This window comes from Lycorma delicatula, chromosome 3 (assembly GCF_047948215.1).
Source record: "Lycorma delicatula isolate Av1 chromosome 3, ASM4794821v1, whole genome shotgun sequence".
Taxonomy (NCBI): domain Eukaryota; kingdom Metazoa; phylum Arthropoda; class Insecta; order Hemiptera; family Fulgoridae; genus Lycorma; species Lycorma delicatula.
The window spans coordinates 194,301,699-194,318,715 of NC_134457.1; the positions used below are offsets into that span (position 1 = coordinate 194,301,699).

The 17,017-nt window shown below is 30.2% G+C and overlaps 1 protein-coding gene across 3 annotated transcripts in view; it reads right to left on the bottom strand.

Annotated features, from left to right (window-relative positions):
- Positions 1-2,229: 2,229 nt before the first annotated feature.
- The window catches only part of noi (splicing factor 3a subunit 3 noi), a 33,351-nt gene continuing 18,563 nt past the window's right edge, over positions 2,230-17,017 (bottom strand). The window contains exons 7-13 of one of the 3 annotated variants that reach the window (XM_075361270.1): positions 16,636-16,772; positions 13,074-13,220; positions 10,367-10,550; positions 8,425-8,535; positions 7,159-7,249; positions 4,174-4,311; positions 2,230-2,679 (exon numbers count right to left, since the gene is read on the bottom strand). In XM_075361270.1, the coding sequence (XP_075217385.1) occupies positions 4,178-4,311; positions 7,159-7,249; positions 8,425-8,535; positions 10,367-10,550; positions 13,074-13,220; positions 16,636-16,772 (804 nt within the window). In that variant the 3' untranslated portion in view covers positions 2,230-2,679; positions 4,174-4,177. Of the gene's footprint in view, positions 2,680-4,099; positions 4,312-7,158; positions 7,250-8,424; positions 8,536-10,366; positions 10,551-13,073; positions 13,221-16,635; positions 16,773-17,017 lie in introns of those variants that run through there. The other 2 variants (XM_075361271.1, XM_075361269.1) reach the window with 2 other exon arrangements.

Genomic DNA, 17,017 nt, shown 5'->3' on the forward strand with positions numbered 1-17,017 from the left:
TGTGCTATATGTCCCAGAAAAAGCTGGAGGTCATCCAAAACATGGTGCTGCAGATGATTTTCAGAGCACCATGGTTTGTCAGAAATGCCACACTTCGCTACAACGTGGACATAAAAACTGTGTCGGAAGTGGGTGTAGCACAGGCACACGGAGTATTTGGGAGAGTGGCTGTATCCGAGCACAGCCATCTCAGGGACATCTATCAAGAGTATCCTACACTGCAAGGTGTGAGGAAAAGGCCTCATGCCGTGTTAGATGAAACACTGTGAAAAGGGAAAAGGTGGGATGAGGGTTTGTGTGTGATAAACCAGGTCAGGAGCCTCTACATCAGGTGAGCTAACAGGGAACTCCCAGAAATGACTGCGAACCTTTTAAAAAAAAAAGAGGTCATTAAAAAGAGATGTGCATGTAAAGTTCTTGCTACGACTCATAAATGTATGGAAATATAGTTTTTATTTTGACCCAAATTAAATCAATTTTATTTACTCCATTTCAGTATCATACAATACTACTGAATTAGAAAATATAATATAAGACCCTAACCGAAATTATTTGCTTAAAAAATAATTAAACATTTAGTTTTGTTGTATTTTATTCAAATTAAATGTAAAATAAATACATGAATCAATATTAATTTAATCTACTCCATTATAATATCCTACAATAGTATAGATATGGATAAAATCTAATGTCCTAAAGAGTGCTTAATAATAATTGAACATATGGTTTTGTTGTATTGTGCTCTGAAGGTGTCCTCAACAGGAAACAGATAAGATGCTGCTACCTAGCCGGACCCAGGTAGCCATTGTCTACGGTGAGTTAGTGGAAGTCTTCAATTAAATAAACAAAAATAAAATAAAACATCTTTTAAACCTTTTATTCAAAATTCATTGACTTGGTATTATGTTGATCCCAACCTGATTTAATACACAATCCTCCCAAACCCTTCATGGACACACGTATGTCTAAAAGCTTCCTCCGAATATTAGGGCCCCCACGAAAGGCAAACTCCTGTTTGACAGAAAGGCTCTAGCACTGAAAGGACTTCAGAGGACGTACTGAAGGGGAATACTGTCGGAAGTACAAAGCATATACACACTTAGTCTCCCTGTATCAGCCCCAGTAAATTGTTTCTCATTGGTCTAAGGGACTGGAACGCAAATACGAAATCCGTTCACAAAGAAAATAAAATAAACAAAATCTATAACCGCCACAAAACAGATGATAACCCACCAGATAAAGTAGAAAGACACAGCAGCAAGGAACATCTGTCCAGGTTCTGCAATCAGTAGGGAGAAAACAAACTCCCGCTATCCTTGCATTCCGTTCTGTTCCAGAAAGTGGAAGGACCTCTGCTACAGCTGCAATCACTTCGACCCTGGCCGCCACATCGCCAGCTCTAAAGATGGGGGAATCCATTTCCATAATCACTAAAATTTCCCATATCTGCAGGTGGCTGAAAATCCAGTCCTTGTATTATGCCTGAAGAAAATTCCATTTCTGTGGGAAAACAATCAGAGCCCCATTAGCCAGCATTATGAGAAAGTACATATGTACAGCTGTTTCCGCTCTGGACATGGAACGTAGATGTTATGTTCTGGACATGGGGAATATCTACCTCAGGACAGTTATTTATTACTTCTGTTATTCCTTTTCTTTTTGTCATCAAGAAACAGGTTTTATATCTTTTATGTTTCTTGCAAATAACATGCATAACAAACTGTTATTTATGGTAATTAATATAATATAAAAATTGTTATTCTAGTGATCACTATGACAGACTAATTGCATCTCTTGTCTTATCTTGAAAATTTTAGATTAAGAATCGTGGACAGGTTTGGAATTTTTATACTGTATAGAATTCATCTCTTAATATAATCCCATTAAATGATAACTTTGCCTTGAGATGTTTTTTCTTTAGTAAATTTTAATTTCACTGTAATCTTATGTATGTATCTATGTATCTTAAATAAAACCTCATTTTTTTTGTATTTTTTAATTTTAAGATGACAATATTAAATAGAATGAACTTTATTAAGTAACAAATTTTATTTATAGTTATCAATTTGTATACCCTACAAGAATAAACTGTTACAGTCAAAATAGCACATAAAAAAATTATTAATACAAATGTAAATAAATTAATTGAAATTATATGAATTTATAATTAATATAATTTAAGTTTCAAATTCAACAAGTACCATTTTTAAAAAAAAGAACGTTTTATTTTATACAATTAACATTACAATTTATATTCACTGAATGTTTTATATTAACTGTTTTAATATATTTGTTTTGCGAACATACTAACAAATTATTTGGTATACATGCTAACGTAATACAGAATTAAGACAATACGTAGTATTGAATGAGTAGCTACAATTTCAATCCGTACATGGAGAAGTCTTATGTAGAGCTACAGAATTATTATTTGCTGAAGACAAAGGCTGCAGTTGCATTGAATTCCTAAACGTAATGCTCTTCAGAAGATTAATGAAAGCCGGACACACATGGCAACTGGAATGTGATGAGTCGAACTTATTGTACTATAACCTTATTTATTAAAAATTATTTCAGATAAATTACTGTACTGTACATTTTCATAACTATTATGATAAAATATACTATATGACATTTTTGGATTATTCAGACTTTCATCTATTTGGACCACATCCTGACCTGCCAAATGAATAATGTTACACTGTACTTTTATGCAAGTTTAAATAAAATTAACTTATAAAAAAAAAAAAAAATAAATAAAATTCTCAGGGTTCTCGGGAGTTGGATCCAGTGCCTATATAAAAGTGAATCAGCTTTTATTAACATACAAAAATTCTGGTTTTATATACTATGTTCTTCTTCTTTGCCAATTAATGATAGGCTTATTCAGCCTGTACCAATGCCATCTTTTATTCAGTCTTCCTAGATCTCATTCATTTCACAAGGATTATATTCAAAAGCTTTGGCTGGTAAGTTCTGATGATATTCAATTTAAATGGTCACAGCAATTAGCTCTATAATTCCTAATTGTGTCTAACAATAGTGACATACCGAGTTCTCATCTAATATATATATATATATATATATATATAAGATGTATATATATTGGATCTGTATATATTGGATTATCTGTATATGTATGTATATATTAGATGTATGTATATATATATTATATATATTATTATTATATATATATATATATACACATACATACATACACACATACATATGTAACCAGAAGTCTTATGAGTGTAATTTTAATTTACAATCAATATAGTTATATTTAATAAGAACAAAGGAAATCAGATATCTGAATTAATGCAGGTACGATAACCAATACACCACCATCGGCGCTTACATGTTTAGAACATCTCGATTCCCCCCCGAGGGGAGAAGAACCCACCTCGTAGCGTGTCCGGTCGCTACACCACCCCCTCTGTTCCTAGCCAGCAACATGTTTAGAACAGCTCGCTATCAAAATTTTATAATATAGATTGTAAAATATGTCAAAAATACATTTTATCTGAACTGAAGTTTGATGTCGGCTGCCAGCCGACATAAGGAAGGAGTCATTGGCTGTGTCAGCTGTCAACCAACAAGAGAGTTGTAAGGGTTAAAATATGTATAACTTACAAAAAGATTTCAGTTTTTGTCAAGTCTTCTGTCACATAGCTTGATTTTGATTACGTGCCATTAAAGAACTACAGCACCGATCCTGCTCAAATTTTTACGTATGATAGCCTGCTCTATTAAGACTTTTAAGTTTAGATCTGTAACTGTTGATGAGCTGTATCAATTTGTAAAACCACTTCACCTATGGAAATACAAGACATAGAAATGCAGGTCAAGGCTCTGTTTTTGTTGTTCTTTTACATTAGGGATAATAGAAAGTTAGCAAAGTAGGCATGTTAGCTTATAATCTATATCTACTGTGACCTTAAAATCTATATCTAATGTGACCTTAAAATCTATATCTAATGTGACCCAGAAAGTAAATGCCAATTAGGTACATTTTAAAAAGTACTGGTCTTTCTGATATACTAATGCACAAATAAACATTTAATACACTATTTTCAATGACTGAAAAATAAATCAATAATTTCTTGATAATTGACATTCATTTAATCCACAGAAAGAAGTTTATTTATTTAATGGAAATGAAATGATATATACATATTTATAAAAGCCCTTGGCGCTTCAAATCTTCATATGTCTTTCTATTAACAACATTCCCCAGAGAGTCTTCATATTCTTCCTCTTGTTCTGGCTGCCAACGCTCATCATGTTTTTGAACCTTCAGTTTTTCCCACACTAAAAACAAGGATAAAAAGTTGTTTTTACACTTAATATAAAAATACAGACTGATATAATACCGTATTTGCTCGAATATACATCTACCCTGAATATAGGTTGATAACCCATTTTCGAATTTTATCACCAATAAGAAGCTAATTTTGAAATTTAAAAAAATAAATAAAAAATGTAAAATTTTGTATAGGAGTTTTAATAAGAGATATTTTAAAAGAAATAATAATAGTAAAAAATTCATTATTACACAAAAATTCACTCTCAATACATGAACACTTGAATTGACTTATCATCACTATTACTATCTGAAAATAAAATATTGTTTTCATTATTTGACTTTTCCTCCCACAGAATATCACCTTCAATTCCATTTAATGCATTACTTATGCAAAATATTTTAAAAAGCCTTGTCTAATTGCTACCTGGTGTTACTGAATTCCATGGCTTAACAATCCACTCGTGCAATAATAAGCTAAGTGCAGGTTTTTTATTCTTCTAGTAGGAATTAGCTGATGACTGTTGCTTCATATTCAACAATTATGATATTTTTTAAGATTATCTTTAAAAGGCTTGTTCACCAAAACCTGCAACTGGGAAGTCATACCACCAGGTATTAAAAACGAAATCTGCGTTTAGTTTTTTAATTCCGATTTTACTTCTTCAGTCAAATGACCCCTGGATGCATCTAATATTAACATGGATCTTCTATGACCGAAGTGTCTGTACCACACAGATTTAAGCCAATCTTTGACCAAAGATTTATCCATTAAATTTTTTCGTTAAATTAGGTACTATTATAATAATAATAGGTAATAATAACTCAAGTTAGTTATTACTATAAATATAAACTATACTAAGTCCCCTTTCACAAATATAGAAACGAAAATAAATGATGAAACCATTTAAAAGCTCTGTAGAATCCAAATATAAGTTGGCTCCGTATAAATGAATGATATTATGTGATCATACATCATTGAGTGATAGTAGCTTTTGTAACTATAAGTGGGAAAAAAAATGTTGCTGTACAAATAAATAAATAAAACAGATTCCAGGAAGTCATATAAATCACTACTCAGATACTTATCGTAAAAACAGAAAAATATTTTAAATCTTGCATACACATTCATGTAATTATTTTAAAATAAGTATTGTATCAATATGCTAAAAAATAATGAAGCAGTCATATCACTAGACAGACCACTGATTTTCCAAACAATTCAGTTAATCCTACTCTAAATAAGTACTTTCTAAAATAGCAAACGGTTTACCCTATTTACTTAAAAATAAAGGCTGTTGAAAGTCTTATTTGAAAAAAAAATTAAGATATGTCAGTTTAGTTTAGGGAATCCTTAAAATGTAATGCATTCACTAAATTCAGTTTTACTACTCTACTTGGTTCATTTATTACAAATTCAACAAATAATGAATGAATTAAATATGATTAATAACCAACATTTTACATTTTAAAATAAATTTTTATAACTATTCTTTTTTAGTCCATGGGCCCCATCTCTGAGGCGAGCTGGGGGTTTAAAACAAATTTTAAACCCCCATCTAATTTCTAAATTTTATTTATACGAATCGTACCTGAGTATCTGCTTTTATACAACATTTGCAAATAACTTCTCTAACTGCCACTAATGATTTTGCATCATTAGTGGCAGTTAATTTACTTATTGGTTCTCTGTTTTGAAATCTATTATTAAATAACAAAGATGATGAGGGTGATGGTATTGGTGGCAATGGAGGTGACAATATGGTAATAAAATTTGCACTAGAGAACAAATATTTAACTGCTACAGCTTAATTCTCCAATATGTAATTAATTTAAAGACAATCAAATACTGTACTTGTATAGTGAAGTAAGAAGCCAAAATGAGAATTTAATAACTTGCATTTCAACATAAAACAAATTGCACTGTTGCAAAGTAACAGCTGATTTACTACTAATTTGTAATATATTTATTGAATTAAAAAATATAATTTTTTAAAAATGTATTGTATAAAACAATTTAGGACTGAAAACATTTATCTTTTATAATTAAATATTGCGATAATTAAAGTAAATAATGTCAGTTGACCCAGCCATTTAATTTGTAGTAGTGTTGTAAATGATTAGTGTTTGCACTATTAATTTAAATGTTAACCCTAAAGTTTGTATCATATGTAATTCTGGTATATGAAATGGTAATATATGTTACTATGGGGTGTTTTACCTGGTTTTATTCCTACTCGGATTTTTCTGTTTTGTAACTTGAAAATGAAGGCATTAATCAAGAAATGGTTAATTAGTAACTATGTAGATTCACTTGATTCTACTTCCTAGTAACCCTCAGTTTTGAAATATGAAGCCGTTTTCATATTTCAATACCACCCTGATTTAACAAAACAATCATCTTTGTATCCAAAGAGATGGATACTTCATAAATCTTTAAAATATTTTTATATTATGATGTTTGGAATGAAACTACCTTATTCTGGTATTATGTTAATCGATAATATCATTAATCTTTAAACTAAAAATCTGATACATCAAAATGTTAAGTGTATTCAATCTATCAGTAAAGTTAATGATATAAACAGAAAATCTGCCTTTACTATTTTCTGTTTCCATATTTAGCATAGATAAAACAGCAAACTGCAGTATATGATATTATTCAGCCTAACATATTCCTTGACACCATATCCCTAGTGCTGCTTACTTTAAGACATCAACATATTTTTCACCCATCAAGGATTAATCAATTGTTAAAATAAGATACATGATATTTATTGCCCACAATGAAACTTTTTCAATTACTATTAAAAATGAAGAAAAATATCCATAAAATCATGTTAATTATAACTTACATGCCAGAGCATCTTCAATTTGAGTAACGTTTGCAAAATGTGCAGTATTCGGTATTCCTAGGCATCTCATACCATGTGCATGCCTCCATTCCTATAGAAGAAAATGCCAAACATTTAACAGTATAACAAGACTTTCTTAACTAACAACAAATAAGTAAGCATTAGATTATATTTTATAAATTATATAATAATGATTACCAAAATAAGTAAGTTGCAAACTACTTTCCAAAGTAGTCAGGGGCAACGGAAAAGAAGAACGGTTTTTGTTTTTGTTAATAAAACTACTTAAAATTTAAATATCTCTAATTTCAATATACTTGCAATTTGAATAAATACATCAGTATTAAATAAATGTCTCATGCAACTACAAAATAAGATTGTTTTAGAAGACAAAAAGTCAATTTTATACACTTCAAACAGCAGGAAGTAGTGGCTGTTAATGTATTATAAATTTTACTTTGATAGACATTGAATCTGTTTAATTCATGATTTACTGGATTTTTTTAATATATAAATTCATTTTCTGATTGTTTTTTTAAACTATTTGTTTTTATTGAATACAACTGGTTTCAATTCAATTCAGCTTCAGGTATCATGATACTTCAATTCAAATAGTTTAGTAAAAAAATGAAGATTAAAATAATCCTTTTTTCAAGTAATAACACTTATATCCATTAAAAAGTTATTAACCTAATGGTCAGGCACTTAATAGATTCATCTGTTTCCCAATATAACTGCCCTAAGTTTTAAGAAAATTAAAATAAATTAATTTTAAATCATTATTAATTTTGAGGTGGATACAATGTTGTAGACATTTTCATTTTTACAAAAATATATACAAGAAAGAATTGATATTCTATGAAAGTTTTCTGTATGACAATTATCTGTTGAAGTGTAAAACAGGCACTGACTCATTGATTGATTGGTCAGGTATTTTCACCTATTTAATAATGAAGACCAACTCATTCTCTCAAATCTCAATTTATAAAAAAAATTGAGTAACACAAAACATTAATGAAATAGATTTTAATCATTATAAAAAAAAACAATACTAACAAGTTTCTTCTCTGCATGAAGGCTACCATTACTTGCATTAACATGTTCTTAATGATTTTCTAACATCATCTATTCTTTGTAATTTTACTTCTACAATACAAAATTCTTTTCTTAAATTTTTATTTTATTTTCTTAATTTTTAACAAATCATTATCTTTCTTTTGTTACGTAAATAATTTTTTAAATATAAAATAAATAAATAATACTTACAGCAAAATGTCGCTGAAATGCTTTAGGTCCTTTGTAAATAAAATTACCACATATCTCACAATTATAGCTGATGTTTAACCCATGAAGCTTATACAGCCAGTATGGAATAGGCTAAAACAAAGTTACACTTCTTATATTAATATCACAACATAGCTTACAAGAATCTAGTAAAATAAAAATGAAAGTGCTAAAAAGGGGTGGCTGAAAAGTAAAGCACATGTGCTACAAATTTTTACATCGAAAGTTACATTCAAGTAAAAAAATTACAATTAATTGGCTACATTTGTAGCTGTGAAGCTTACCTTCAATTTAGTCAGTGTTTTCAAGCTTTAAATAAATATTTTAATTTATAAATAATAGTTCAATATATAAATAATTTTTATTTATTTATTCATGTACTTTTTGATAAACAAGTTTTTCAATAAATATTTTAAACATTTTCAGTTTTAATGTAGTCAAGTTTCAATTTAACATATTCAGTTTCAATATAGTCACCAACTACAGCTGTAAATTTTACTCATTGGTGAGCTAGTTTTTTCATCCAGTCAAATTAAGAATTTTGTTGCTCTTTCCTTGATTAACGACTTCACTCTGTTCTTCACTTTATATCCATGGTGAGATGAATGTCCTGAAAGTTCCTCATTAAATTCAAAAAGTGAAAACTGTAGGGTGCGAAATCCAGTGAGTATGAGTATGGAATTGGTTAAAATTTCAACTTCACTAGAGCCTTGATGTAGTTAGCATATGATGTGTGTGAGTGAGAATTATCAGATTGCAGGGTTATTGGCTCAGTGGTTTTTTTAATATCTCTTATTTACCACATAAAATTCAGTCATCCTGACTTCCATGTATTCTGCTGTACAATATGTTTGAATTCAAGAACGCTGTTGAGAGAGGTTTTCGTAGAGATCTACACTTAAAATTTTTTATTCTTCATCTACTCACACTAGTTTTGATAAATAATTTCACTATAAAGAGCTTGTAAATGAATGCCACTGAGATACAGTTTTTTCGAGCTAATGCTAAAAATTAAATTCGATCATGTTGCTTTAAATAGGCTGGTATAATAGGCACACTTGAGAATCTACGGTAATGGCTACTATTGACAAAGAACAAACGAACAGAATTTAACAAGATTTGTCACACTTGAAGTGGGAAAATGTAGCTGAGATGGCAGGCAACATTTTTTTCTTCTGTTATGTTTAAATATGCATTACTTGTCATCTGGCCCTCAGATAAAAAGAAAGATAGAGGAGAAGAAAAACATATTTGAAACAGTGGCAATAGGAATGAAATCAACGCAAGTTGTTAAAATGTAACAGGAGGTAAAAAAGTAGGATTATGAAGGAGGAGAAAGGTGAGGGTGAATATAAATAATGATATTATTTAATAATTAATAATTTGTTTTTCATGTAAATGTGTGGCAGGTTTCTAAAACATTTTTACAGTTTGATCAGCCAAACTGAGAAATATACATTATCCTTCATACCAGTATTAGCTATGATTTCTGCTTCTGCTTTCCCTCTTCCTCTTTTTTTTAAATAATCTGAGTTTGAATGTATATTCACCGGTAGGATCTGAACTTTCAACTTCTCTTTCACTACACAACTCTTTTTAACACATTATGTTAGCAACAGCTACACGTAATTTGTAATCAACTACTCTCTCACCACATATGTTCATGAAAACATAATGCATAGTATACAAATACATTCAAACTCAGAAGTGAAGGACAGATCATTCAATGCTTCCTTTCTATGCCCAGCACATTTTAAGTGCTAAAGCTGATGATAATACTTGACACCTAAATATTGCATTTGGATAAACCAAATAATATTACTGGCTTAGTTTAAAAATAAGTAATCAAATCTATTTAATACATGTCAGTAGAATTTAATCCAAATTATATCATTACATTTATGCCATTAACAACAAAAATTACCTTTCCATCCCAACCAAGAGGTAAATTTTTAGGGTTGTATGGAACTCCATCTTCATCTTCTTCTTCAGACTCTGATGCACTAGCATCAGCATCAGAATCATCTCTTTCACCTTCAGTTCTTGCTTGCTTTCTTTGTACATTCTCTTTAGTTGCTGTTCTCTGTTCGCTCACCAGCTCTGCAAATCTAAACATAAAAAACCCTATATGTTATGTTATATGAAGCCAACAATTCTATTCCTAAAAAAAAATACAATTTTCTTTAAAGTAATTCTATAATTGCAACATACAGAGATTTTTCTTTCTTTCATATTTAACCTTAAACGGATTTATTTATGTGCAAGTTGAAAAATTTATATTCTTTGGATTTTCATGAACATAAATTTAGATCAGATTTGTATCAGGTATTTGTTGACAAAAAAGTTTTTGATTCATTTTTTAGGACATACTATACTTGTTATATGTATACTATTATTTAACGTTTTTGACTACATGTAATCTATTATATTTTTTCACATTTGGTTTCAATATATAATCTTCAAAAGATTTATTCTTTTATTAACAGAGTATAATTACCAAACTGACAAATATAAGACAATGTTATTCTGGTAAAATATATTTTGTTTTGTTTCATTGCAAATGCTGCTCAAAAGCTATTGTTAGGAATGTATTTGGTCAATGCTATCTTTACAATTGAAAAAACAAGATTCATCTATTTCTACTATGCAATGTTCACCACCTATTTTGATATTATTTTTAGCAAGTAATTCTTCCAGTCTGTAACTGCCTCTCCAGTCATTTCAAGTTCAACATATATTTTCTGTTACGTTAAAAATTAACTGTGAAAAAGTACTTGATTTTGTCAAAACTGCAAATAGAATCATCAATAATTTATTAATTTTTTATAAAGCAAAATTACTAGTTTGTAAAATTCTCTTTCTTCCAGATATTATTGAATATAAACTAGACATTAAAAAGCGTATACAGGGCAAGCAACATAAAACCAAATCTATAACATAACTGCTGCAGAATCAGTAGGTTATATTGGAATGAAAGTTTATGAATGATATGGATAAATTAAATAAGTAAAACATAAAACATAATTTAAATGTTGCATTTATTTATCTTACTGTTACAAAAGATGTTCAAAATGATCACCCTGTGGGGAGCGATGCACTTTTGTGCTCGACTGATCATATTGAGAGTCGTCTGATGCAAAACGTTGATAGTTGCGTCGATTTCTTGTTGAATGTTCACCTTGAGTTCTTCAATATTGTGGGGATTAGATGTATAAACTCTCTCCTTTAAGTAGCCCCAAAAGAAAAAAATCATAAGTAGACAACTCTGGGGAACGTGGAGGCCCAGTCTTCTGCTGACAGCTTGTTCATGTGTGAAAGCTGCATGAATGCGATTCAGTGAAACGTTTGATCTGTGACAGATTGCTCAGTCTTGTTGGAAGAAGCTGTTTTCTTTTTCATTATCAGTTAAATGTGCATAGAATTCTTCAAAAATTGTGAGGTAAACTTGTATATTGACAGTTTGGTCAAAAAATATTGGTCCCTCTATACAATTACCGGAAATGGCGCACCAAATATCAATTTCGCATTGTGAAGTGGACACTTGAATATCTCGTGAGGATCCCTCACCATCCAATACCTTTTTTTCCTATTTAGCCTCTGGGAATTACCATTCAGGTAATGAATGAGGATGATATGTATGAGTGTAAATGAAGTGTAGTCTTGTACAGTCTCAGTTCGACCATTCCTGACATGTGTCAAACCACCAAAGAACACTCACTGTTATCCCCGATCTAGTATTCAAATCTGTATAAAAGTAACTGGCTTTAATAGGACTTGAATGCTGGAACTCTTGACTTCCAAATTAGTTGATTTGGGAAGACGTGTTCACCACTAGACCAACACGGTGGGTTGCATCCAATACCTGGTGTTCTGCAAATTAACATGGCTGGATAAATGAAACTATGCCTCGTCTGACATGAAATACGACATTGGGGATGGTCTATCTGACCACCGACAATGTTTTTGAGAAGCCAGTAGCAATAATAAAGTTCTTTTGGATTGTCTGTCTCCTTCAGTTGTTGCACAGTTGTTAACGCGATATGGTTTCAATTTTAATTCATGAAGAATTTTATGACAAGATGTGTATTTAACATCAAATTGTTGGGATAACTTGCGAAGTGATTTTTTTGGAGCGGCAGTAATTCTCTTTTCAATATAGGCAATGGCCTGTGGAGTCCTAATGGAAGGTTGCCTATTTCGTTTTGCATTTGAAACCGAACCTGTTGTACACCATTTTTAACTAAATCGTGTATGCTACTCTTCACTGGGATACAGATATTCAAAAATTTTTCTACGAATACTTGACATGATTCTACAAATGATCCAGAGCGAATATAGGCCTCAATTATAGCTAGCCTTTTCTGGATTGAATAAGGCATTTTACACAAACACAACTGCGCTCAAAATACTGCACTGCAACAAAATGTATACTGCATTAACTGTAACCACTTGGCAATCAGCAGCAACAATCAGTAGTAACATATACATCCACTAGTCATGCTAGTTGTGTGAGAGTCTTTCATAAATAGTGTCTGGTAGCGGTTTCATTACAAGTTTGGTTTTATGTTGCTCATCCTGTATTAGAAAAAGTTTATTCTATTAATATACATTTAAAAAAAACTATTTAATACCTATAAACTTGGCTTTCAAGGAAAGCAATGTCCCTTTGTCTTTCAGAATCTCTATTTTTTCCTGGTTTGCTTTTTGCTAATAATCCTGGATCCAGTGATTTTTTTCCTTTAGTGCTGAATAATCTTTGCGCTCTTTCTTCAAGAGTTCTAAAACAAAATAACACTGATAGCAACAAAGCAGTTTTGATGTTATTTATTATCACAAATTTTATAATAACAAAAAATTATAAATATCTTTTTAATCAAATTAGATTTTTTATTACTAAACAAAATGCTAACATTTATCAGTAAATAATTTAAATTATCTATTGGCAATTAAAATTTCAGTTATCTTTGATTTTGGGATCCAAATCCTAATATTACTTATGTACTTTGCCTGAAAAGAAGTTCTGACTTCATCTTTGCCTATAGTCTCACACAATACAAATACTATGTGATGTGAAATAAGGGATTAGATAATGAGGTTAGATATGGTAAGGTTGCTTACCTGTGAGGATTTAATTAATATAATATAAAAGCAATATCTTGAAAAGGACAAATATTTTGTCATATCTCTTGTAGAGGTTAGCACAACTGCAGGACTCAAGGATTGGTTTACTGACATAATCACGCTTCCTAACATACTCACTTGCCATTTTTCTATTCAGCCATTTAAGTGAGAACTATAAAGTTTAAAAATTAATATACAATACTTTGATGCAAATTGTGAAATTTTTGCATACGATAAAATTTTTGAATTTTCAAACATAATACTGGCTAAAACTCTCAAATACCGGTTACTGAATATACTATTAATGTGATGAGTTGAAAAATTAAGTCACCATCTTGGATTTGGAATTGATTTTTCCAGATGTTTTTGAAGCAATCATCAATAAGATAGCTGATAAAAAGTACAGTGCTTTTGGAAAGCTGCTATACAGTATGTTTTAAAATTACGTAGTGCATTCTGTTCTTTCATCGTTAGACTGGTAACCTGTGTGTTCATTGGGCCTTGATCAGTAATAAACCAAAACATCAGTTGTTGAGTTGTAACTGAATATGCTTCATTTTGTTTTGTTTATCAAAATCAATATTTGTAAGAAATGCAATGGTTCTTTCTGTAGAGAAATGCATTTTTCTCATTGAACATGTCTTTTGTGGTAACAAGTATACTGATTTAGTAAGTACAAGTTTTCTAAAAGTTTCCAAAAACTCCTGTTCCTCACTGCAGTGCAATTGGGCTCTTATCAAAATATTTTGAGCAGTAGATTCTATTAAAGACCACCTAAACTAAATGAACAGAAGTTGCTTGATATTTCAGATACTATAAAGTCCATCAAAGCCAATGCATAAGTTAGTACAGCAGCACACATGCTACCGCACATAAAGCTGTAAGAAAAGGACTAAAACTTTTGTCCTTCAAAGTAAATTCAAGAACTGAAACCTACAGATATGCCAAAAGACTAAATTACTGTCAATGGTTTAAACATTTATTAACCAAAATCCTGTAGGTATCCTTGACACATTACGTTTTTTACAGATGAAGCATGGTTTCACCTGGAAGGGTATATTAATTCACAAAATTCATGACTGTGGTTGACAATTAACCCACATGAATTACACAAACAATATTTACATGAATTGAAAATAGGAGTCTGGGTAGGTGTGAGTACAATGTATCATGGGTCCAATCTTTTTTGAAAGTACAGTTAATAGTGATTGTTATTGTTCTGTTTTAATAGACTTCATTAGTCAGTTAACAGAAATGGAAATCAATCGCGGTTGGTTCCAAAAATATGGCACCACAGCACATACAGCTGAAGGTCAATAACTTTTTTACAAAACGTCTTTGGTGAAAGAATCATTTTGAGAGGTTTGTGGCCTGCACGGTCGCCCCATCTGATTCCCTCAGATTACTTTCTCAAGGAGGCAGGAAAACAAGCACAATGTATCGTTACAAACCACACATGATTGACAAACTAAAAACTGCAATAACAGCATATATATGAGACATTCCAGTACATCAGGTGGTTAAAGTGTTTGAAAACAAACTGAAACTTGTGCAGTGTTTTATTGATGTTGGAGGAGGTCATTTTCAACACCTTTTATTACAGTTATAAACTGTAATAGACTGTAATGTCCGTTCTGTAAAATAATGAAATAAAAATACAAAGTAATAATTAAGAAAGTTTTGCCATTACACTCCCATAAGACATTTTCTGAATGCACTGTATTATGTTACTGCACAATAAAGTATGTCCACATTCTGCACAAACTGTCTGACAGAAAAATTTGGATGAGTCATCAGTAACCTTCAGATACTTCCATTTTGAGGACTTATCTCAAGTGACTTCCAGCTAATCAAAATGTTTATGAAGTTTTAGGGTGGCAAGAAATTCAGAGTCAATGATAAATTAAATACTACCAATATACTGGCAATTACGTAAAGTAGACTAAGATAGAAGTTGAATAATTATAATATATTCATATATAAAATTTACAATGAAATAACCTTTACTTTCAAGATAGTACTTATATCTACTTTTTTACATTTCTAATGAAATCTTCAATTTATAGAGAATAATGGTGACTATTAAAATAATTGTCTGAGCCTCACACTTAATCAAGATGTTAACTAGTATGAGTTAAATTTTGTCAGTCGGTAGATCAGAATATCCTTTCTTTTAATTTCATGCATAACTGAAGAATACAGACCATTATTCAGAACTGTTGTATGTAAATTTATCGGCTTGTTGGGTTACATAACAAACAAGAATAGTTGATCCAGTTTTAATAAAGCTTTTCCTACGCTATAAAAAAACAATTTTATAATTACATAATTAAATTTCTAATAATAAAAGCAATATTATACAAAAATGATAAGTAAATTGAAAATTGTTTATAAAAGATAAATTGTGTTTTGCTATTAAAACTGGGTAATAATATTAATAATAAATGAAACAAAACTAATTCAGTGCAAAGGATACCAAATCATACAATTGTATACACAAAAAATAAAACTAATAAAAAATTTACATACAAGTAATCTTGTGTAATGGGTTTCTAGAAATTTACTTAATAAGAAAATAAATATTAAATAGTAGTCAATATTGTACTATACTTAACAGGAGATAGTAGTAATTTTTAACTTACTACAAGTCTGAAATTTTAAACTAAGTGTACACTTTTTATATTGGCAGCAATTTTATTATTTGTATACTTGTAGTATTATATTAGTATTTTAACTAGATGGCTATTTACGGTACTGATATCATATTGTTAAATAAGCTCACTTAAAACACACATGCATAATCCAACCTTTATTCATTTTTGAGGAAGAGGCTCTAGTGACCTTGTTACTAAAACTTGTATACAAATTTTTATAGTTTACAGGAAAAATAACACTTATGATAAGGACTTAAACAACACTAAAATTCAATACTTCTTAAGGCTATCTCTCATCTTGAAATATAATTATTAGTAAAATTGAAGACTAATAAATGACAGCAATAATAAACATCACAGCAAAGTCATATATAACTGATAAATCTCAGGAAGTTAACATTACACATTTATAACTCACCCTCCACATTTAAGGTTAAGAGCCATTAAAGCTGATTTTAGCCGATCCAAACCAAGTGAGGCCAATTCCTCCCATGAAGAAAATGCAGACAAATCAAGATGGGCTCCAACATTAGTCAATACACTTCCTGTCTCTTTCTGTAAATGTCCAATATAAAAAACAAAAATAAGTTAAATATTTGGTAAACACCAGTGTAAAAAGAGAAAATTCATGAAGAAATGTTTCAGATACATTTATTGGTGAAAGAAAGATAAGAAATAGGAAAGTAAAAGACGGAGTGCTTTAAAAATTACACAGAAGACACCAAAGATAAGTTTAAGTAAAATGATTATATCTATAAAAAAAAAAATCAGGCAAATAAACAGAATTATTGGTTAAATCC